The sequence below is a fragment of the Apteryx mantelli genome, chromosome 2, assembly GCF_036417845.1.
Source record: "Apteryx mantelli isolate bAptMan1 chromosome 2, bAptMan1.hap1, whole genome shotgun sequence".
NCBI classification, from domain to species: domain Eukaryota; kingdom Metazoa; phylum Chordata; class Aves; order Apterygiformes; family Apterygidae; genus Apteryx; species Apteryx mantelli.
This window is the reverse complement of record NC_089979.1, coordinates 35,011,841-35,035,975: the sequence shown is the minus strand read 5'-3', so window position 1 is coordinate 35,035,975 and position 24,135 is coordinate 35,011,841. Positions and strand designations below refer to the sequence as shown.

At 41.6% G+C, this 24,135-nt stretch overlaps 1 protein-coding gene across 1 annotated transcript in view; it reads right to left on the bottom strand.

The window, feature by feature from the left end:
• The window catches only part of RP1 (RP1 axonemal microtubule associated), a 184,676-nt gene that overhangs the window by 96,925 nt on the left and 63,616 nt on the right, over positions 1-24,135 (bottom strand). The window contains exons 23-24 of the mRNA XM_067290018.1: positions 20,475-20,638; positions 976-1,201 (exon numbers count right to left, since the gene is read on the bottom strand). Of these exons, the coding sequence (XP_067146119.1) occupies positions 976-1,201; positions 20,475-20,638 (390 nt within the window). The remainder of the gene's footprint in view (positions 1-975; positions 1,202-20,474; positions 20,639-24,135) is intronic.

Genomic DNA, 24,135 nt, shown 5'->3' with positions numbered 1-24,135 from the left:
GAAATCAGTTGTCCCTTCTGGCCTTAAAACCCATAGAAAATCATCTCATCACCAGTATTGATGACTCTTTGAGAAAATTTTATTCTCTTGAAATGAAGTTTTTCACTTGTTTGCTCTTTTCTTCTGAAATGATTTGATTGTTACTAAGTGCACAATGACCCTTTTGTATGTTGAATCACTGATTCCTTGCAATATTCACTATGTCCTTTTGAATACAGTTTGCCTGAATGGTAGTACAGATAAGATCTACCACTACCAGACAGTATCGTCTACCAGCTGCATCATTGCTATCCTGTTAATGTCAAAAGAATTCTATAAAAAAACCCATTGTGCTAAATGTGCTAAATGATTATGCTGTCTCCCGGTTCTTTTGTAGAGGCCCAGGACTTTTAAAATAATTATTTTATATGGTGGCCTATTTCCTGCTTCACTTGAAGAGAACAGACTGTCATCAAAGCCGTGGATAAACTTTGAGGTCTCAAAAGTGCCACCCTGAAGTTAGCCATTTCCATGTTTATAGCTATGACCCAAGTCTGATTTGGAAAACGTGTGCAATGATTCATATCACGGACTTCTGCTAAACTATGGTCTATGCAGCACAAGAAAGGATGATATCAAGCTTGTTATAAGGAACTGGTTGCCACTTGACATTACATACCTTGATATCCCAGCTTCCTGCTTAATGCAGCAGGCTATTTGCTCTAAAAAACAGTATTTGCCAATGATTTAGGGGCATTTTCAGAGTCCAAGAATTTTAGAGGACTAGGATAACTTGGCCACAGCTATTACTGTAGTTGTGGGGAGGAAGGGAGTGGTGTAAAATGACCACTTACCATTTCTGTGGAACTAGAAAGCATCTTGTAATGGAAGGGATTGTTTCATGGTTACACCAGCTTTTGGGCAGTTCTGCCCTGGAAGAAGCATGAAAACAAGATATGGCTAGTGAATATGTGATCTAAAATACTCAGCACATACATGGCAAAAGCTCCTTTGTGGGGTTCCTAATCGCCACTTCTCTCCACGTGTCCCCATCATCCTTGTCTTCTGCAAGCCAGCATTCTACGGGGAGACAAATCTCCTGATCAGAAAGAGGGACTACTCTTTGAAGTCTGACTTCCTCCAGGTACCACCCAGGATCATCTCCAGTGTTGTCATGGCCAATGCGAATTTTATATAGCTGCCCAAGGTCCCTGAGATTAATCTGTAATGAAAAAAAAAATACAGGTTTTAATAATAAGTTATAATGTTACCTTTCAGCAATCTCCTTACACTTTGCATGCAAGTTAAGCATGCAACTAACATATAATCAAGAGTTCTGCTCTTTAGAAAATGAAGCCTTAATATACAACAAATCCCAGTGCAATAGTGCTAAAGCATATGGAATAGTCTGCAAAGTAATTTAATTGACTTCAGTATTGTATCATCCAAAGTGGTTAAAGGACTCAAACAATTCAGTTTGGTTTTAGATCTCCTGACAGAATCCTGTTTGTAGAGCGATAATGTAAACCAGTATTTCTGTACAAATACTTTAACAAATAGAAGTTCTTTCAGTCAGTGCTGCATGAAATAATATATTTTGCAGCCTATACAGTTACCATCAACAGTGCTCCATTAACTATTCCCACCACTTATCGGTCTGCTGTGGCCCACTTTTCTCTTTGTCTTCTATTTTTATGTGCATTAGTGTCAGGGTTAACTGTTTCTGTAAGTGCTGACACCACACTGCAGCAAATTTAAACAATAAAACATGACTATGTCACATTGAATACTGCAGCCCTGAAATAAGAGCCACTTCATTTTGGGCTGCAGAAGTTTCCTGAGCAATGCTGACAGCAGCAACCTAAACATAAAAGCAGGGTTAACTACTTTCTACACTCTCATTTTCAGTGATGTGTTTGATGGCTTATGGTATGGGAGAAAAATCACAGTGAAGAAAAGAACAAAAAATAGTTGATCGTCTTTTACCATTATACCAATTTGCTACTGTTTAACATCAAAAAAACTGGCAACATTGCCATAATAGTCAGAATCACAAAAAATGATTAACTAAAATTTGTGTTTAGATGTTTACAAGGTCTGTTCTGGAAAGTAATATTAATAAGTCTGACCCAAAGTGGGAGTTTTCCCTTACTGTTTTTTGCCGGTGCAAATTTGCGCTGCAAATTAATATTCTTTCTCTCTGTGGAGCTGGAGAAAGTCAGAGACACTAGAGACATATTCTTTTTACTCTTTTGTCCAAATGTTTTCCTAGGCAATGACACATGCTAGTATAACTCTGTTGTTTTTTATGCACAAGGACAACAGTTGTATCTGATTATACGTTGAAAAGTGAAGCCATAACTTCTTAATGATATTAATTTTATGTAGCATATGCTAAAGTGCTTGTTCAGAAGGAAATCTAAGATGGCAGATATATTTCCAAATTGATCATCAAAGATTTTCAACTTTGTAGCTGATGTTTGGTAGAACACTGGTACAACTGAAAGAAGAGCTCACAAAAATAAACAGAGGCAGGATAACTGATCAAGGAGTGAAAAAAATAAACAATTTGAAATAGGAGAAGAAAATGATGAAACCCATTCATCACAATGCAGGGACTTCCTGTTGCTGGATAAGGAACATAGCAATCAGTCAAACCTGATTAAACAGAGTTTCAAGAAAAATCAGTACAGAACAGACGCCCTGTCCAGGCTGTTAAGTTTCTCCAGAAGACACTCCTAGTTGCAAACAGTTCAGTTAGATTATCTGAGGTCCTGGTTAGCATCTCAAAATATTCTTGTGTTTGCACCTTTCCTACATCTTCTATCCTTCCCTAACATTCACACTCTAACAGAAGGCACAATATAACCAAATTAAAGTTATGCCCATGTGATAAGTGTGAATTCATTCAAAGTGTCAAGTCATATGTACTTGTTTGCTATTGACTTCAGGGAGGAAGAGTTATAAGGCATCCTTTTGTGCTATATTCACAAATAATGAGATTTTGGAATCATAACTTATGCAGGAGATAGAGCAGTTAAAGACAATGGCATATTTGTGAGACTGAAAGTCCTATTAAAAAAAAATTAAAAATGCAGAACACTGCTGAACTAAAAACATGCTTAATAATGGTTTCTGACAAATTGTTTAAGGACTTTCTCATGCCAAAAAAATCATGTTTACTCTTTGGTAGAAATTAAGGCAAGGACGCCAATGGCAGAGAGCAAATCAGTGGTATATGATGTTCTGGGAGACATATAAGACCACTGCAGATTTAGTTTCAGCTCCTGTTGTAGGTTTGGGAGTTGAAACAATTTATCTTGCTGTCAGATCAGATATCACATTGGTCTCTCAGTGGTATTGACTTACCAACGTTACCTTTTGCCAATTGGAATCCTGTCAAATGTATGTCAAATTTTGCTCTTGCAGTGCAATGCAAATGAAAATTTTCTCACAACACAGTCGGGCTAACAATATTCTTTTGTCAGGATAAGCACTGTATCTTGAGGTTACTCCTTCATTTCCAATATTGACTACATCATCTTGAACTCTTGCATGACTTGAACACAAACTGGCATTTATAAATTTACTTTTGCACCCAGAATATTCTGCAAAATGTTGCAGAGCAAAGTTGACTTTGTTGCCCTAATAAACAAACTGCTTAGAAAAAAATTAGTCTAGCTGTTTTCTATTATGGCACCATGGCTGCAAAAGTAATATTCAGTTTTATAGGAAACTAGCCTTTCTGACAGAACTGTGATAAATGGCAATGCAGAGAAGAAAGGAAGGGTCCCATGACTAAAGCATCAGTCTGGAAATTAGGCTACTAGGTTCAATTCCCAGCTCTGCTTCACAGAATCACAGAATCACAGAATCGCTGAGGTTGGAAGGGACCTCTGGAGATCATCTAGTCCAACCCCCCTGCTCAAGCAGGGTCACCTAGAACACGTTGCACAGGATTGCATCCAGGCGCACTTTGAATATCTCCAGAGAAGGAGACTCCACCACCTCTCTGGGCAACCTGCTCCAGTGCTCTGTCACCCTCACAGTGAAAAACTTTTTCCTCATGTTCAGATGGAGCTTCCTGTGTTTCAGTTTGTGCCCGTTGCCTCGCGTCCTGTCGCTCGGCACCACTGAAAAGAGTCTGGTCCCATCCTCTTGACACCCTCCCTTCAGATACTTGTACACGTTGATAAGATCTCCTCTCAGCCTTCTCTTCTCCAAGCTAAACAGGCCCAGCTCTCTCAGTCTTTCCTCATAAGAGAGATGCTCCAGTCCCCTAATCATCTTTGTAGCCCTTCGCTGGGCTTGCTCCAGTAGTGCCACATCCCTCTTGTACTGGGGAGCCCAGAACTGGACGCAGTACTCCAGATGTGGCCTCACCAGGGCTGAGTAGAGGGGGAGAATCACCTCCCTCGACCTGCTGGCAACACTCTTCCTGATGCACCCCAGGATACCATTGGCCTTCTTGGCCACAAGGGCACATTGCTGCCTCATGCTTAACTTGGTGTCCACCAGCACTCCCAGGTCCTTCTCCACAGAGCTGCTTTCCAGCAGGTCAGCCCCCAACCTGTACTGGTGCATGGGGTTATTCCTCCCCAGGTGCAGGACCCTGCACTTCCCTTTGTTGAACTTCATGAGGTTCCTCTCTGCCCACCTCTCCAGCCTGTCCAGGTCTCTCTGAATGGCAGCACAGCCCTCTGGTGTATCAGCCACTCCTCCCAGTTTTGTATCGTCAGCAAACTTGCTGAGGGTGCACTCTGTGCCTTCATCCAGGTCATTGATGAAGAAGTTGAACAAGACTGGACCCAGTACTGACCCCTGGGGGACACCGCTAGCTACAGGCCTCCAACTAGACTCTGCACCACTGATCACAACGCTCTGAGCTCTGCCATTCAGCCAGTTCTCAATCCACCTCACTGTCCACTCATCTAGCCCACACTTCCTGAGCTTGTCTATGAGGATGTTAGGGGAGACAGTGTCAAAAGCCTTGCTGAAGTCAAGGTAGACAACATCCACTGCTCTCCCCTCATCTACCCAGCCAGTCATTCCATCAGAGAAGGCTATCAGATTGGTTAAGCATGATTTCCCCTTGGTGAAGCCATGCTGACTACTCCTGATCACTTTCTTGTCCTCCACATGCGTGGAGATAGCCTCCAGGATGAGCTGCTCCATCACCTTTCCAGGGATGGCGGTGAGGCTGACTGGCCTGTAGTTCCCTGGGTCCTCCTTCTTGCCCTTTTTGAAGACTGGGGTGACATTGGCTTTCTTCCAGTCTTCAGGCACCTCTCCTGTTCTCCATGACCTTTTCAAAGATGATGGAGAGTGGCTTAGCAATAACGTCTGCCAGCTCCCTCAGCACTCTATGCTTCAGGCATACGGAGAAGCATCACACAAGCTCTCTGTGCTTCACTTTCTTAATTTTACAACAAGGACAACACTTACTCATCTCTCACAGGGACAGTGCAAAGCTTTCTTCATAAATTTTTATAGAAGACAAAAGTCAAAAATACTGTTTTTTTTTCCTAAAATATTCTGTTTATTTCAAGTTAAATGGTGTTTCCCCATAACTTGATTGACAGGTTGAAAATAAGGGATTGTAATTCTCCCAGCTAACAGCAATGCTAGTGTTTTTGCTCAAGAATAATGTGATGTCACTTAGAGCTGTCCAGTCGCTCTTTGATATGGCCATGTAATTTCTGTTGACACTAGTGGAAGTTATGCAGGCACAATAAGGGAAGAATTGCAGCAACTTGCTCAGCGAGTATGTTGTAAATCTACTAAAGAACAGGGCCAATAAAGACACTCCTCCTCTACATTGTAATCAGATGTTGCAAGGCACTCAAGCTTCCCAGATAACAAGGAAGCATAGAGATGCAATACTGATGTATTTTAGGATATGTCTGTATGGCCCTAAACAAACTTGCTAGAGTCCTAGCAACAGTACATCTGAGTTAGCACAACAGTTAATCAATCCTGCTTCTCAAGACATACTTATTCTGGTGAGCACTGAACTGAAGTGTTGCAGCAAAAGTAGCAGCTTGAGGCTAATCTTTGCCAATCTCCACAAAAAAGAACTGACAAAATCATCAGACAGCAAGAATTCCTCATCCAAAGCACATGGTCAAAGTATTGTTGAGATTCAAAAGTCAGCTTATAAAAAATATTAAAAATTGGTTTTAAAACTCCCTTTTCCCCTGTAACTTCTTCAGCTTGGATATAGTAGAGTTTGGATCTGACTGTAAATTCATACTTATCATAAACTTTAAAAGATAACAATTCTGAAGTATGAATTTGTGATTCTGACGTAGCTTATGCCAGCTAGGCATAGATCACAGAATCACAGAATCACAGAATCGCTGAGGTTGGAAGGGACCTCTGGAGATCATCTAGTCCAACCTCCCTGCTCAGGCAGGGTCACCTAGAGCACGTTGCACAGGATTGCATCCAGGCGCGTTTTGAATATCTCCAGAGAAGGAGACTCCACCACCTCTCTGGGCAACCTGTTCCAGTGCTCTGTCACCCTCACAGTGAAAAAGTTTTTCCTCATGTTCAGATGGAACTGTCTGTGTTTCAGTTTGTGCCCGTTGCCTCACGTCCTGTCGCTGGGCACCACTGAAAAGAGTCTGGTCCCATCCTCTTGATACCCTCCCTTCACATACTTGTACACGTTGATAAGATCTCCTCTCAGCCTTCTCTTCTCCAAGCTAAACAGGCCCAGCTCTCTCAGTCTTTCCTCATAAGAGAGATGCTCCAGTCCCCTAATCATCTTTGTGGCCCTTCGCTGGACTTGCTCCAGTAGTGCCACATCCCTCTTGTACTGGGGAGCCCAGAACTGGACGCAGTACTCCAGATGTGGCCTCACCAGGGCTGAGTAGAGGGGGAGAATCACCTCCCTCGACCTGCTGGCAACACTCTTTTTCTGATGCAGCCCAGGATACCATTGGCCTTCTTGGCCACAAGGGCACATTGCTGCCTCATACTTAACTTGGTGTCCACCAGCACTCCCAGGTCCTTCTCCACAGAGCTGCTTTCCAGCAGGTCAGCCCCCAACCTGTACTGCTGCATGGGGTTATTCCTCCCCAGGTGCAGGACCCTGCACTTCCCTTTGTTGAATTTCATGAGGTTCCTCTCTGCCCACCTCTCCAGCCTGTCCAAGTCTCTTTGAATGGCAGCACAGCCCTCTGGTGTATCAGCCACTCCTCCCAGTTTTGTATCGTCAGCAAACTTGCTGAGGGTGCACTCTGTGCCTTCATCCAGGTCATTGATGAAGAAGTTGAACAAGACTGGACCCAGTACTGACCCCTGGGGGACACCGCTAGCTACAGGCCTCCAACTAGACTCTGTACCACTGATCACAACGCTCTGAGCTCTGCCATTCAGCCAGTTCTCAATCCACCTCACTGTCCACTCACCTAACCCACACTTCCTGAGCTTGTCTATGAGGATGCTATGGGAGACAGTGTCAAAAGCCTTGCTGAAGTCTAGGTAGACAACATCCACTGCTCTCCCCTCATCTACCCAGCCAGTCATTCCATCAGAGAAGGCTATCAGATTAGTTAGGCATGATTTCCCCTTGGTGAAGCCATGCTGAGTACTCCTGATCACCTTCTTTTCCTCCACATGTGTGGAGATGGCCTCCAGGATGAGCTGCTCCATCACCTTTCCAGGGATGGAGGTGAGGCTGACTGGCCTGTAGTTCCCTGGGTCCTCCTTCTTGCCCTTTTTAAAGACTGGGGTGACATTGGCTTTCTTCCAGTCCTCGGGCACCTCTTCTGTTCTCCATGACCTTTCAAAGATGATGGAGAGTGGCTTAGCAATAATGTCCGCCAGCTCCCTCAGCACTCGTGGGTGCATCCCATCAGGGCCCATGGATTTGTGGGTGTCAAGTTTGCTTAAATGATCTCTAACCCACTCCTCCTCCACCAAGGGAAAGTCTTCCTTCCTCCAGACTTTCTCTCTTGCCTCCAGGGTCTGGGGTTCCTGAGGGCTGGCCTGACCAGTAAAGACTGAAGCAAAGAAGGCATTCAGTAACTCTGCCTTCTCTGCATCCTTCATCACCAGGGCACCCACCCCATTCAGCAAAGGGCCCACATTTTCCCTAGTCTTCCTCTTGCTGCTGATGTATTTGAAGAAGCCCTTCTTGTTGTCCTTGACATCTCTAGCCAGATTTAATTCCAAACGGGCCTTAGCCTTCCTCGTCGCATCCCTGCATACTCTGACAACATTCCTATATTCATCCCAAGTGGCCTGTCCCCCTTTCCACTTTCTGTAGACTTCCTTCTTCTGGTTGAGTTTTGCCAGGAGCTCCTTGCTCATCCATGCAGGTCTCCTACCTCCTTTGCTTGACTTCCTACTCATAGGGATGCACCGCTCTTGAGCCTGGAGGAAGTGATGTTTGAATATTAACCAACTCTCTTGAACACTCCTTCCTTCCAGGGCCCTCACCCATGGGATTCCTCCAAGTAGGTCCCTGAAGAGGACAAAGTTTGCTCTCCTGAAGTCCAGGGTTGCGATCCTACTTGGTGCCCTGCTGCCTCCTCGCAGGATCCTGAACTCCACCATCTCATGGTCACTGCAGCCAAGGCAGCCCCCAACCTTCACATCTTCCACCAGTCCTTCTTTGTTTGTTAGTACGAGGTCCAGCAGCACACCTCTCCTTGTTGGCTCCTCCACCACCTGGGTCAAGAAGTTGTCACCAATGCTCTGCAGGAATCTCCAGGACTGTTTGTGCCTAGCTGTGTTGTCTTTCCAGCAGATATCGGGGTGGTTGAAGTCCCCCATGAGAACCAGGGCCTGGGATCGTGAGGCTACTTCCAGCTCTCTGTAGAAGGCCTCATCAACTTCCTCATCCTGATCAGGTGGCCTGTAGTAAACACCCACAACAGTGTCACCTCTATTAGCCTGCCCTTTGATCCTTACCCATAAGCTCTCGACTCGCTCTTCATCCACCCCTAGGCACAGCTCAATACATTCCAGTTGCTCTCTCACATAAAGAGCAACTCCACCACCTCGTTTGCCTGGCCTGTCTTTCCTAAAAAGCACGTAGCCATCCATGACAGCACTCCAGTCATGCGAGCTATCCCACCATGTCTCTGTAATGGCAATGAGATCATGGCCCTGCGACCGCACAGATATCTCTAGTTCTTCCTGTTTGTTCCCCAAGCTGCGTGCATTGGTGTACAGGCATTTCAGGGAGGTGATCGAGCATGCAGGTTTCCCAGGAGGGCTAAAAGAGGGTCCTCCATAGCCACATCCCATGCGCACTTCCCTGGCTGCATTCACCTGCTGGAGGCATCCTGACTTGAGCAGTCTTTTGCCAACTACCCTGTCACTATAACTCTCCCCTTCCCCCATCTTTCCTAGTTTAAAGCCCTCCTTACCAGGTTGGTCAACCTGTTGGCAAAGACCTGTGTGCCCCGCCTCGTGAGGTGGATCCCATCTCTCGCCATCAGTTGTCGATCTTCAAACAGGGTCCCATGGTCGTAGAAACCAAAACCCTGTTGCCAACACCAGCGGCGCAGCCAGTCGTTAACCTGGAAAGTCCGTCTCCTCCTCCTCTCATCCATCCCCCTCACTGGCAGGATTGAGGAGAAGATGACCTGGGCTCCCAGACCCTTGACCACCATCCCCAGAGCTCTGAAATCCTGCTTGATGGTCTCCAGTTTGCCCTTGGTGTCATTGGCGCCCACATGGAAGAGCAGCAGTGGGTAATAGTCCGAAGCGTGGACAAGCCTTGGCAGTCTTTGCATGACATCTCTCACACGAGCCCCCGGCAGGCCACAAACCTCTCTAGACAAGAGGTCAGGTCGGCAGATAGATGCCTCCGTCCCCTGCAGCAGGGAGTCCCCCACAACAATCACCCGCCGCTTTTTCCGGGCGTTCCGGCAGGGCACAGGGTCTGTTGTCCCAGGTACTTCCCTGGCAGCCATGCCCATCTCCTCCTCATCCTGGAGGGCACTAAACCTGTTCTTCAGCTTCAGGTCTTCAGGAGGAGTAGGAGCCTTTCCCCTCCCACGAGCAGTGACCAGATTCCAGCCTTCTTCTGTGATGTTATGATGTACCGTTTCACACGGCACAGAGCCCTCTGGCAACTCCACTGCTGCAGGGGGTTGGGACTCCTGGAGCTGTACAGTCTCCAAGAATACCCTGTCTATCTCTTGCTCTGCTTCTCGGATGCTGCGCAGCCTACTGACCTCCTCCCGTAACTCCCTTACCTGACGACACAGCTCGTCAACAGCAGCACACCTCCTGCAGGAGAGCTGGCTGCCAGCCCAGACCTCCCGGAGAGGCCCCAAGCACTCCCTGCAGCCTGAGACCTGTAGAGCTGCATCTACTGTCAGAGGGTCGGTCTGGGTCCAAGCCTCTGACACAGCAACTCCAGCAGCCGCTGGGGAACGCGCTGTGCGGCGTGTCACGACCATACTTGAGGAAGTGTACACCACAGGGAACAGAAACGAAGGTCCCTTCGCACGTCCCTTCGCGCGCCCTTCTGCGCGAACTGCTGCGCAAACTGCTGCGTCTGTTCGCTGCCTCTGTTGCGCAAACTGCTGCCTCTGTTCGCTGCGCTCTGGGAGCTGCGCTCTAGGCCTGGCTCTTATATAGGCCTCTCCCTAGCACTGACTCACAGGGTGCTTGACCGCCCAATCAAGGGCCACTGGGATCAAAGGCCCCAACCCCCTCTGGTCAGGGGCAACCCAGAGAGCTCGTTAGCAGCAGCCACTCCTAGCTGGAGCTTTTCCCACGAGCTTTTCCCAGGAGAAGTCAAGGCCTCCTGCAGTTGTCCTTGCCTAGCTTCCCCTTTCCTGTTCACAGCGATCACCTTCTAGGTCCTCGGGGGTCCTCAGAAAGCCCACAACTTCCACAAGATCCTCAAGTTCTAGTCAGAGCCCAACCACTGCTGCGCAAACTGCTGCGTCTGTTCGCTGCCTCTGTTAGCTGCGCTCATAAACAAGATCTAAACTCCTGTAGAGTTAATGAACAAGGGTACAGAAACACAGATATCTCATTTAGGTAAAGGAATCTAGAAATCACAAAGCAGTCAGATACACTGATCTTCTTAGGGATTGCCTGTTAGAGGGTATTCTGACAAGCACTAACTTCCTGCTCTTCCCAGCATAAAGTTTTACACAATACTTAAATCATCAATTAGAGTTCATCTGTCAGTTGACTTTGAAACCCTGTCTTACATGTCAGCTTTCTGGTTTGAGTTGTGCCATATTCTGTGATAAGTTCTCAAGAGGATGGGCAGTTTGACCTTATACAGATCCTACTTATGTGAGACAGACTGTCAACACTTATTAACCTTAATAATATCATTGTGATACAATGACGATAGGAATTCTATTTTTTCAATCATTTTTCTTCTCCACTACAGGCAATAAATATGCATCAGTACATCCATCAGTATCAACACCCATAATATTTTATAGCATTAGTATCAATACAGATTATAGAAAGAGTGGCCACCATTTCAAAAGGGCATTATCAATATTTGCAAGCAGTTAATTAAATTTAGCCTGCTAATCAGTGCAACCGTATGCTTTACATCACTATTATTTGTCAGTTGCACAAGCATAGGACTCGCTCTCCTCATACTGAAGGCAATGGGAACATTTTCATTAACCTGTGCATTAGAACACTTGGCCATACTTTTTGAAATTGAAGCTTAACAAAGCTTATATTTTACAATGTGTTCCTAAGCACAAATTGAAATCCAGGTTTATTAACAAGAAATTCATCTTGAACAGAATGCAAGGACTAAATTTTAATTCTGTTTGTAAATAAGCTATGCAAATACTCTTTTTAGTCCCTAGCATGTATATGATATTTTCAGTGAAGTCAATATGACATATTTTCATGTACTTGAGATGTTTAAGTGAAAAGTGAAGTAAGAGCTCTTTAATTTAACAAGAGACTGTTCAGTGGAAAGATATCTCAGTAAAAAGACAGACAGAGAATATATGTAATGACTCCACTTCTCTTTTATATAGTGGAGGAAGGAAGATAAGACACTGTATTCCTGTCGTACAGAAAGTACCCTGCAATTTCTTTGAAATAAACTCAGGCTAGTATGAAAATCATTTGGATACAGCAGGAGTAGCTACACTGAAAGCTACTCTTCAGGAGCAGCTACACTGAAATTCCAGTGTCTAATGCAACTGCCAGAGGCTACGCTTGACAGACAGTTATGAATTTGTTGTAAGGCCACCTCATCAACAGAATTTCAGAGAAGTCATGTGCTGCAGCCAGACTCCCAAAAGTAACAGAAATCATGGACTGCATTAGTTTAACATCTGTGACATCTGCAGAGAATGGAGAAATCATTGGAAGCAGAAGATATTTCTACATTGTGAGCATGCAGCTGGTAAGCGTTGCCAAAAATATCATATCTAATGTACCAGCAAAGTACCCAGGGTCCACCCATAATGCTTGTATTTTCCAGATGTCTGAACTCAGCCAATTCTTGAATTTTGGCCAGTGAACTTGGCACAGTCACACATTAACTCAAGAATAAGAATATGTTGCAGGCACTCCCACCAAAACTTAACAGTCTCATGAAATAGAGGGATATGGACATATAAGGAATAGAAGGAAAGTTCACAAAAAAATCAGCATTATTTTTTTCCACATTCATACTCTTTTTGGTCATAAAAACAAGCTGGGTACACAAATATTGCTCATTGCACAGTGACACTTTTTCCACAAACGGGGAAAAAAATTAAGAATAATGCTAAAGTTCTGGAAGAACTTTTTCTTTCACAGTGTGGTTAATTATGCCAACACAAAGTATCTAATTATTTATGCTGTCAGGGTGTCAGTTCTTAAAAATAAGCACAAAATTTCCATGTTAGGAGAATGCAGCTGCTTAAATATCTCACATTTTTCGGAGTGACTTGCAGTTCTCCAAGTCAGACCAGGAGCATCCTGCTGCATTGAAGCTTTTCACTGTGGTTAGGCAAGGAGTTAAAAACACTGTCTATCAGAGGATCTTAACTGGAATACAGCCTAGCTTGGCTGTAAGAAAGCTCAGCAAAGGTCAAGCCATGTAGGAAAATTTAAGCTCTACTTAACCTTCACCACATATATGCACATCATACTAACCGAATGATGCTGTGGTTGGACACGAACACATTATACATGAAGAACTGATGCATTGTAAGAAAGATTATGCTGCTGGGCACATAATAACACTTCAAAGGGTCTGAAGACACGTGAAGATTTATTTAAGAAAAGGTACATATAGGATGGTCATCTCAGTCCATAACCTAGGAGTAGGACTAGATTGCTGATCTACTCTCCACTTGACTAGATGATTCTGTAATAACCTGGCAGGCCACAAACTGGCCTCTGCAATACATGCCTGTCATTCTGGTGGGCTTACAGCAATATTTATCATTCAGACATGAATGATAAATCAGGACTGAAAAAAAAATCCAACAGACATTGCTGCAGTGTCTTTCCTCAACAATGCAGATTAGTGTGAGCACATCCAAGCTCAACTTTCTGCACTGCCTTCCTAAGGATTCAAGGATTTTTGTTTATATCTTCCTGATGTAGAGAAGGCCAACAATATCCTGGGCTGCTTTAGGAAGAGGGTAGCCATCAGGTCAAAGGAGGTGATTATTCCCATCTACTCTGAACTGGTGAGTTCTGGAGTTCTGTGTCCAGTTCTGGGCTCCCCAGTACAAGAGAGACATGGAAATACTGGAGCGAGGCCAGCAAAGAGCCATGAAGATCATTAAGGGACTGGAGCATCTGTCATATGAGGAGATGATGAGAGATCTGGGACTGTTTAGCCTGGAGAAGAGAAGGCTCAGGGGGATCTTATCAATGTGTATAAATACCTGATGGGGGCGGGGGGGGGGGGAGGAGGGGAGTAAAGAAGATGGGGCCATACGCTTCTCAGTGGTATCCAGCACATGGACAAAAGGCAATGGGTACAAACTGAAATACAAGAAATTCCACTTAAACATAAGAAAAAATTTCTTTTTGGTGAAGATTGTCAAACACTGGAACAGAGAGCTCTGGATTCCCCAGAAAGCTTGGGGAATATCTTTAGACATATTCAAAACCCAATTGAACAATGTCCTGAGCAATCTGTTCTAGCGGACCCAGCTTTGAGCAGGGGGGTTGGACTGGACAATCTCCAGACATCCCTTCCAACCTCAACTATTCTGTGATTCTGTGGTACTTGATGCCATTGACATAATTACCTCTGGGGTGAGAACCAGATTCAACATGCCTGGTAGTAAGAAATGGCCTATAGTGCCCAGTGAAAATCATTTTCTCCAAAGACAGAACTTTTAAAGGGCTGTCAAGGAGCTGTCCATAACATGTCCATAACAAGTAAAGGCCATCACAACCTTTATCATCTTCTGTTTCGATGCAAAACACACTGATCTCACCTTGTCTAGCATAAGCATTATAAGCCCTATACTGTATGAAGTGCAATTATTTCTATAGTCACAAAATTACAGAATGGTTGAGGTTGGAAGGGACCTCTGGAGATCAGCTAGTCTAACCGCCTTGCTCAAGCAGGGTCACCTAGAGCACATTGCCCAGAAGCCTGTCTAGATGGCTTTTGAGTATCTCCAATGAGGGAGGTTCCACAACCTCTCTGGGCAACCTGTTCCAGTGTCCTGTCACCCTCACAGTGAAAAAGCTTTTCCCCATGTTCAGACAGAACTGTCTGTGTTTCAGTTTGTGCCCGTTGCCTCTCATCCTGTCACTGGGCACCACTGAAAAGAGTCTGGTCCCATCCTGTGCACACCCTCCCTTCAGATATTTATGCACATTGATAAGATCCCCCTGGAGCCTTCTCTTCTTCAGTCTGAACAGTCCCAGCTCTTTCAGCCTATCCTCATATGAAAGATGCTTCAGTCTCTTAATCTAGTAGCCCTTTGCTGGACTCGCTCCAGTAGCTCCATGTCTATCTTATACTGGGGAGCCCAGAACTGGACACAGTACTCCAAGTGTGGCCTCACTAGTTCTGACTAGAGGGGAAGGACCACCTCCTTTGACCTGCTGGCAATGCGAAATACCAGTATTGTTTGAGCTACCAAGCCCAAACAATAAACTGATTTTAAGAGCAAGAGTAGAGAGAATAAGCCACACACATTAGCCACGCTACTCACTTCTGAAAAGTGCTCATATACTGAGATGATGGGAGGCATAAGAATGTGAATAGACTAGAAAATGGCTGAGGAGAAGGCAAGGCAAGAGCTGACTAGTGAAGACATAAACTGCATTTGGGCCCTGGGCATGGGGAGATAGGGGAGATACAAATGTAGAGTCTTAATAACAGACACCAATGTCAGAAAATCTCAGAACAGCCCAAAGCCTACCAGGGTGGGCTAAACTGACAGCATAACCTGGGAGAGAGGAGTGACCCAAGAGAGATAAAGAGTTGTTTTTTGTTTTTTTTTTAATGTTTCCATTTTGGACTTGTGTTGACATCAAGTAAAAAAAAGTTTTACAGACATATAGCTGAAAGAGCAAATCTGCACTAGAGTAAAGGGACCTAAAATTCTCTCAGGTAACTACCTTGTAAGGGAGAAATGGATATATATAGCACTCCATGCTGAAAAATTACTGAACAAGTAGTACCATGTCCATTCACCCTCATTTCCTGAAGATGAGTTAATTTGCTTTTTTCTCCAAGGTTGCTTATGAGCTCTCTAAGGTCCTTTTACGTGGTTTTATTGGAACTGGCTAAATTTTGTTTCATGCACAGCCTATAGTTGATGGAGACAGTTTTATATACTTCTTCCATTTATCTCAGGAAGGAATGAGGTTCATGTTGTTATTGAATATATTTAGTAGAGAGATGGTAGAGAGATGGACAGTTTCAAGTAGAGTTAAAGCCAGCAGTATGGCCATTTTAGGCTGCCTTAAGCATATCTGACAAAAGCCTGGGTTGCTCTTAGTTTCATCCAACTGTTATGGACATAAAAGGCCATTACGGCAAACAGAAACAGCTGGAATACAGCAAAACACAAGCTATGTCTAGTTTTCAGGTGTTGGCAGTCCCATAGTTTTTGAGTGAACAGCCATATTGGTGCTTGCAGTCACTTTTGCAATCTTCTCACTTTGGAAAAATTCTCACTGAGCTCATTACAGGTTTTTATTTTGACAATGGCAGGAAAAACACGAAAATGGCTTTGTTTTAACCTATTTTTATAACACCTCTTTTTTTCCTCACTGCTTATCATTTTACTTTAGACATCTCAGTTTTGACTGATGAAACAAGGAATATGGATGCAGGGTACAGGAATGAAAGACATGCAGTGAAAAACATGACAAATTCTAACAAGGCAGATTCTGAAGGGAAGAGTGTCAGTTATTAATGCATACATTATTTAAAACAGCTGATGATTTTATTTAAACTGAAAGAAATCAAAATGAAAAAACAACAAATAAATTTCTACGTATAAATTCACCATGTGATGCAATAAAACATAAGGTGCACTTCATGAAATGAATATAACTCTTTACCAACAAGTCACAAGTAACTGGAAGGAAAAAGGCTAGTCTTCACATCCTAACAGTCTTATCATAGGGACACTGTATTCATTAAGTTTTATGCTCAAGTATCTCTGAAAATATTAGTAGGACTCCTGCTTTTCACCTACCTGGCATTTTGCCCTAACAGACTGTGGCAGTGTTTCAAAGGATACTTTACAGAGATGAAGAAACTACCTACTATAACTGGAGAGGGCAGCAGCTTTATAAGTCAGAGAAATGAGCTCATGCAGCAAAATTCAGACCAATGATGGATTCTAATCTCCAAGTCTCCTAAAATATCATGCTTGTTCCATGTTCCATGCCTGCAAACATGGAACAGCTATTCTTATTACAAATACAGCCATTGTCTATAAAATATAACATAAGGTAAGGTGAAGTTTCTTAAGATTTCTTAGAAAAATCAAGCACTCTTAATAGCTTAATTTAGTGTTAAGATAAACTTCTCAATATGCACAGAACAGTAAGACCAACATTCTTCTAAAATGATTGCAAAGCTGATACTGAAGCAAGTGCAACAAAGCAAAGAATGGGAGAGTCCTTGTTAAGAAAGAGCTAGATTCTGCTACTCTCGGTAAGACTAACATACAGTATTGGGAAAGCAAATCTACTGGACCAGTCAGTGTATTCACTGACTTCATTATTACTAGAAGAGCAGAACCTGTATCCATAGGTATGAATTTATTGTGTACTGAAGAGAGTGAGATTGTAGCTGGCTTTCAGGGAAGATAACAGGCTTACAGATTTCTGCCTAGTTCTCTTTGGGAGAGAGAAGGGAGTATTTGGCATGACCAAACATTAAAAGAAAACATATAAAAAGCATTTCTTTATCAAGCAGTGTGTGCACTCATACGAAATAGCTCACCACGTTTCAAAGAATGATAATGCAGAATACACAGCTCTGGAGAATATAATTTACAATATAATTAAAGTGTTTTAAGCAACTCAACACACCGCCAAGATCAGTATTTTTGAAATACTCAGAAATACTCAGAGACTGTGAAGACACCAGAGGAAAATGCAGGAAACACATCACAATTCTGACAAAAGCTGTAACTTATGATACACAGATATCCCCCTACTGGAGGAGGAATGAACATTAACAGAAAAATAATGCCCTAAAAATTATGCCTGAATAGTATCAGAAGCAGAAAACCATAGCGTAGAAGTAGTTTCTTTGAACACATAAGAACAATTATAGAAGATCTCAAGAACAGAAGAGGAAATCCAGAAGATCAAATGCCTTTTCTTTCCCATTCCCACATTGTTCATCCCCAACTCTCCCACCTGTTAGGAAAATCCCTAGGCAACTACATCAAATATAGTACAGTTTCCACACAACTATCTTGTGAAGACCTAGAATCCAAGAGTCCATCCAGAAATAAGAACTCCCCACATTACACAAAAATCGTAAATTACCTTCACTGAATTTCACATGCTTCAATCAGATAAAAATCCCTAAATGTGAGAGTCTTTTTACATTTTACCCCAAAAATGTACACAAATCACCAGTTTTTAATCTAATTTAAAGAAACAGAGCAGAGGAAACCAAACTTAGTGAAGTTACACTGGCTTTATACAGTAATGTAAGCAACATCAAAATCAGGTTTTTGATGAACAACAAAGACTTAGCAGTATACAGAGGAGTACATTTTGATTTACACAAGTTTTAATAGCTTTATTTTTTATGATTTTCTTTCTTTTATTGTTACTGAATATTCACAATTTATGTTTAGGAATCCAAGTTTATATCCAGTTAACTGTACTTTCCATGAGACTTCTATTCTTGATTTTTATTAAGATGATTACAATACAGTTTTATTTCATCTCTTGTTCTCTTTTGGGGCCATTTCTCTGTTATAGCTGATGATTATAACTGTGACTAAAGGGATTTTGAAATGAGATGGTATTTTGATTTTCTTTTTGTGGGATATGATCGTGCTTTATTTTTTCCATTACGTTATGCTGGACTCTTGCAGCTCTCTGCAACAATCAGTTAACACTGCCTTAAAAAATAGGGTTTACCTGGAGTTTAAACAGCCTTCAAATATGCAGCACATTTCTAAACAAAAGCTGCAAATCTAGACCCATTTGGTCAAGATTTTTCCCCAATGTACTTAATAGATTAAACTAGTTATGTGTAATAGAAAGCAATAGCAATTATCAATGCCAAGTAATACTGGCATTATTAAAGGGTGTTCATAATGTTAAAACACTACAGAATTACAAAGTGCAGAAATGTTTGGAGAATACAGCTTTCTTTTGGATTAACAAAAACGCTCAACTGACATTTAGCGAAAAAAAAATCAACATGGGAAAAGTGAGCAAAATTACTTTGTCTGTTCTCTTCTTCCCCTCCCCATTGATCAGCAGTGATTAAAAGTAAAATAAGTCGTTCAGAGAGATAAAGGATGGATGGTAAGCTGGCCAACCTTGATGTTTTGATAGTGTGGTTAGAATCCAGGGAGAAGTCTCTTAAAGAATCTCTGAAGTTTAAAGGTCTGATTACACCTGAGTTTAAAAGTCTGATTACACAATATGATTCTTTTAAAGGTTTAAGTTATACTCCTCAGCTCAGGTTCATCCACTCTAAAGCATGTCAAAATTCTGAGTCTAACCAATAAGCCTCTTCCAGGTTTTCAGTAGTATATCACCAAAGAAAAACATCAGGAACAAAGACTTGGATACAGTTCAGAAGACCTGAACCTGAGTGCTATTGTGGATTGGAACAGATCATCAGAGCTGCTGGTCGAGGTATTGGGTCTTGCTTTGATGTGGGGAGGATCAAGATGACTCTTTGAGGAACATACTGTTGCTTCCAAAGAGAAAGACAACAAATGTTCTGGGTACTTCCCTCAATGAACTGAATGAACAGGTAAAAACTTGCTATCAGATGGTATTAATCATCTTTACTCATCTGAGAAAGGGTCTGAATAAACATCCAAGATGATATAATTTAAATGACCCTATTCCTCTAACCTGAATGATTTGAAAAGGAAGGCTTAAATTTAGCCTTTGTATAAACACAGATTTCAACTTCCTATTCTGATGAGAGATAAACTTAAATTAGCATTATCTGCAAACTTTAGCCAAGTTACTTCCAATTTAAGTAATTGTAAGGGAAAGGCAACCAACTGATTTGCCTCTGAAAGAATTTTCATTAGGTAAGTTTATGCTTCGAACTGGAAAACAAAAATAAAATAATGCAAAGAAACTTCCTCTGTCACATCTGCCAGTGATTCTCCATCATCTGTTTATTATACATGAATTATTTCAACCTAAATGACATACTATGGCTTCAATGATTGCAACAGGTATAACCCTGAGGAGCTATAGGTACTGAAGAAACTTGCAGGAATAATGGTAACTTGGAGAAGTGCTGGGAAGCATCATGCTTCTGAAGTACTTCTCAGATAACAGTTCCTCCTCATTTCCTTGGAGAAGTAGGACTTCACTACCTCTAGATCACCTGAGTTAGCCAATAAGGTGTGATTTGACTCTAGTCTCTATCCATTCCCCTTTCCTTCTTACCTGCTCCAAGAAAAGGTTTGCAAGGCAGTGTGCTTCAGTATGCTTCAGTGAAAACCTCAGGAAGCCCGTGGAAGAATACACAGTGTGGAAGAGACACTTAGGAAAACGCGTACGCAATCCAGGCCATAGCTAGGACTATCTAATTAATACCAACACAAAGAACAGGCAAAGAAAGTTTTTTCTAGAACATCAGCTGTACAAGGCAGATTCTAAGAGACATGTCTGCTTTGTGCAATTCTGAATACTCTTGCTGATTCAAATTTCACTATCATAAAATTCCACCACTCCCTCAGAAATTCTTCATGAAGTAAAAGAAAATCCAAATCCTTTTATATTCATATTGCTTTGAGTCCTGTTTATTATTACTATTATCCACTTTTAAGAAAAGCTATTTTGCATCTGTCTTGAATTCTCCAGTGTTTATAACAGCCATACTGTACCTTAAATGTATCAGCACTGTTGGGATTAAACAGCTGGTGTTTCCCAGACCCCAAAATAATAGGGCCAGAAGCTTTGTTTTCTCCATAAGCATAAAGGGACACTGTTGCTGTTGTTCCAGCTGTTTCAAAATCCCCGGTGACTACAGTAATCTTCCAGTCTCCTTCTGAAAAGTAAAAATAAAATCAAAACACTTTTATCACTGCAACTGATACACAGCAAGTTACTTGGATAAGTGAAATAAAGGCATAGCTGAGCCTAGAAACTGCAACTACTGAGTACCTAAAAAGTAATAGTGCTGGCAGAGGCCACAGAAGACTGACTGAATACTGCATCTTCCAAATTCATCTTAGATAAAGTATGACTTCAGTATCCTGCAAACCTCCTAAATCTGTAAAGCAGGAAAAATGAGCACAGGCCCTGGTGACATTTCTAGCAACATCCCTGTGAGTCATCATTAAAAAAGCCCATCCTCTGGACTTTGGATTATTTACAACTGTAAACCAGAAATGGAACAGGAAAAGTTATCAAAACATCCCAACTAAGTAAAATTTCTCCTCATTTTATTTTTTTAACATTGCGTTGATGTTATTGTGTCATGTCCACAAGAGCTCTGTTTGCTTAGATGGAGGCATGACACTGAGATTAGCATGAAAAAAATGATCTTGGAGAAAATTCTGACACTAGAAGAGGAATCTTTAGGAAATCATTTTATATAAAGCTTCCCTGACACTAAAATGTCATCTCTGTTCCCATACAATGCACATAAGTTATTTAAATAGCTGAAAGCAGCTTAATACATATCTCATTTTAAAAAGAACAATTCATTATTGGAAGATGCATTTTTATATCTGAAAAGCTGGGATTGAATGCACTCCACCATTCTTTTGATTGCGGCTTTTGCCTGTACGTGCAACGAGTTCCACTTAGTGACTTAAATTCATTCTGGGGAAAGCAAACATCAAATGAAATACCAGCCCACAGTCTTATAAATAAATGCCTCAGTGTGCACCATAGTTTTATTAATAGAAAGCTGTCTGGTAATGCCTGCATGAACTAAATCTGTTGTCTGACAGAAGTATTTATTTTGGGCCAGCCCCATTATCCTACAGCTATTTGCCCCACTAGGACTGTAGTGGTGCAGAAAGTTTGATCTCCTGTTTTCCAAATGTTTGAGGACTGGTTGACCCTTGATTCTGGGAAGTCATAAAGAAGATTTTTAAATATACATAAAGGAAGTGAACGATTCAATTTCCACTGAAAGTTAACAGACTACAGATTGTAGAAAACTCTTCTTTTGTGCTTTAGAAGATTTCCATCCTCATGACTTTCTCTATAGACACACTTTCCTGACAAAGGAACTAGGGTGCCAAACTGCAAAAAGATCAATATCAATTAGAATGGTGGATAGCCTCTGTACACTGACAGTGGAAACAAAGTGGATAAGACAGGGGCGAATCCTTGCCCCACAGAAGAGCATAACTGCCAAAAAAATCAGACTCTTCTGTTTTCCAACTATACAATATTAATTTTTTTGAAATTAACTCACTTTGAATCATTTGGCTGGAAAATAATGCTTGTGCATAAGCACTTATGAAGAATGGTACAAAGGATAAAATACTGCACACTGTTCCTCTAGTCCAATGAAAAATTCAAAATTCTTTGGGAAACAAATATTCATTTTAAAACAGCCAAAATGTATTTTTGCTTGGACTTGTACATTGCCTGATTTATATTACCTCAAGTGCTTTGGAAGGCCTTTTCTACTCTATTAATTATCCTCTCCAAGTCTCTCTTCTTTTAACTAATGTGGGTTCAAAACGACATAGTTGGTATTCTTGAGACCTTAAGGTCTAGCTAGCTCAGCTCCTGCCTTCAAAGGCACTATCAGCCAACTATTTTGCATGCAAATACAACTCTCAGGTTAAAAAAGGAGCCAAACTTCCCCAAAAACACAATAAAAAGAATTTCGGGTTGTACTCCTCTCTACTGATTTTAGCGCTTTTTTTTCTGAAAGCAGACAGGGCTTTGTATTTGAAGGACAACATGAGTATAGGAGAAGGATCTTAAAGTTTCTCCTTGCACCAGAAATCCTCATGGCATTCCTGCATACTTGCAAAAGAAAGTGGAACACTAAGTATTACCAGCACATAGGTCTTGCTCTCTTTGTCATAGAGAGCTAGTGTTTGTTCTGGTGAGGTAAAAGACCAATACTTCCTTAATGACTAGAAGGCTACACAGAGGAGAAAAGAGCAGGGGAAAATGTGTAATCAGGTGATTTTCATTTAGCATATATGGAGGAAAGGTGCAATCTAACACAACGAATGTCCCCCAGGATATCAAAAAATGGTAACTTACCTCAGATGACTTTCAAGAAATCTAGACATTTCTAGAACATCAGAAACAGTACAAAACACTAGAAAGTTCTACCGCCCAGAAAAGAATTCTATTTTGCAAACAATTCTGATGTATTTCTGAATGAGCACATTTCTATCTCCTTGGGTAAGGATGAGAGTGCTGTGATCAAAATGTTCATTGCAAGTCCAAGATGAACTCCACTGAAGAAAAGCCAGTTGAACACTGGCATACACTTAGTTTACTCTCTCTCTTTGTCATTCTTTGTTAGGTTTATGGGGCAATTTTTATCTGCTGCAATTTTTATTGCATATCCAGACAGGAACAGCTAAAATGACACAGTGTAGAGTTCCAGCTGTGTACGTGCAGGAAGCACTAACCAGGCTCATTTGAACTACACAAAGGAGTATCTCTACGTGCAGGCCTTGTGAAAGCGGGGAGTGCAGAACAGTTATGCCACAAAGACTGATGAACAGATAGAAAATGAAGGCCTTTGAAAAAGGCATACAAAAGGAACAAGGGCAAAGCGACTTGTCAATTCAAAACAAAGTTTACAAGAATAGAATGAGATTTGAATATATTTTGCAAAATAATTAGATACAAAGTTTATAATTAACAACTTTGTATGGGGACTCTATTTAAAACCAGGTTTTTGGATCACAGTGGATATCTTGCTTGATATAGTAAATTATGAATAAAGATTTTCAAACTTCCTCCTGACAGTTTCTAAATTATTGCTCAACCTACTGCATAAAGCACTCCTAACAGCTGAGAAAATATTGTGTTACTAAGATACATAATTTAATTTTCACTGGTTGCAAGGACAGAAAAATCAAGCTGAAAAAATATGAAATCACAGGTAAAGTGGAAAATGAAAAACTAATGGTGAGAACTAACATATATATCACCTGGGAGAAAGAATTGTGGTGTAAAATGTTAAATAAAAAAATTGAAATTAAGATAGATAAACCAATAATTACGAGAAAACCTATGAATTTTCAGGCAAACAGAAAGAAGATTAACATTACTGGAAAGAAAAATGACAGAATAAGAAGAAAGTTTAAATAAAGTGATTTATTGTTTAAATTAAAATGTGATGTTCAGAGTTTACTGAAATATTCAAATAGTGTGCTGTAATTAGTGCTTTTAAAATAAATACAAATGGCAACAAATGTGTAAAGCAGTTAGTTCTGAAAGAGAAATAGTTTTCATTAAAGAAAGAAAACTATAGCAACATTTACCTTTTGCTTCTTCTTGCATTTTTAGCTGTTGATTTATTTGAAATTCTGCCAAAACAAAAAAAATTGT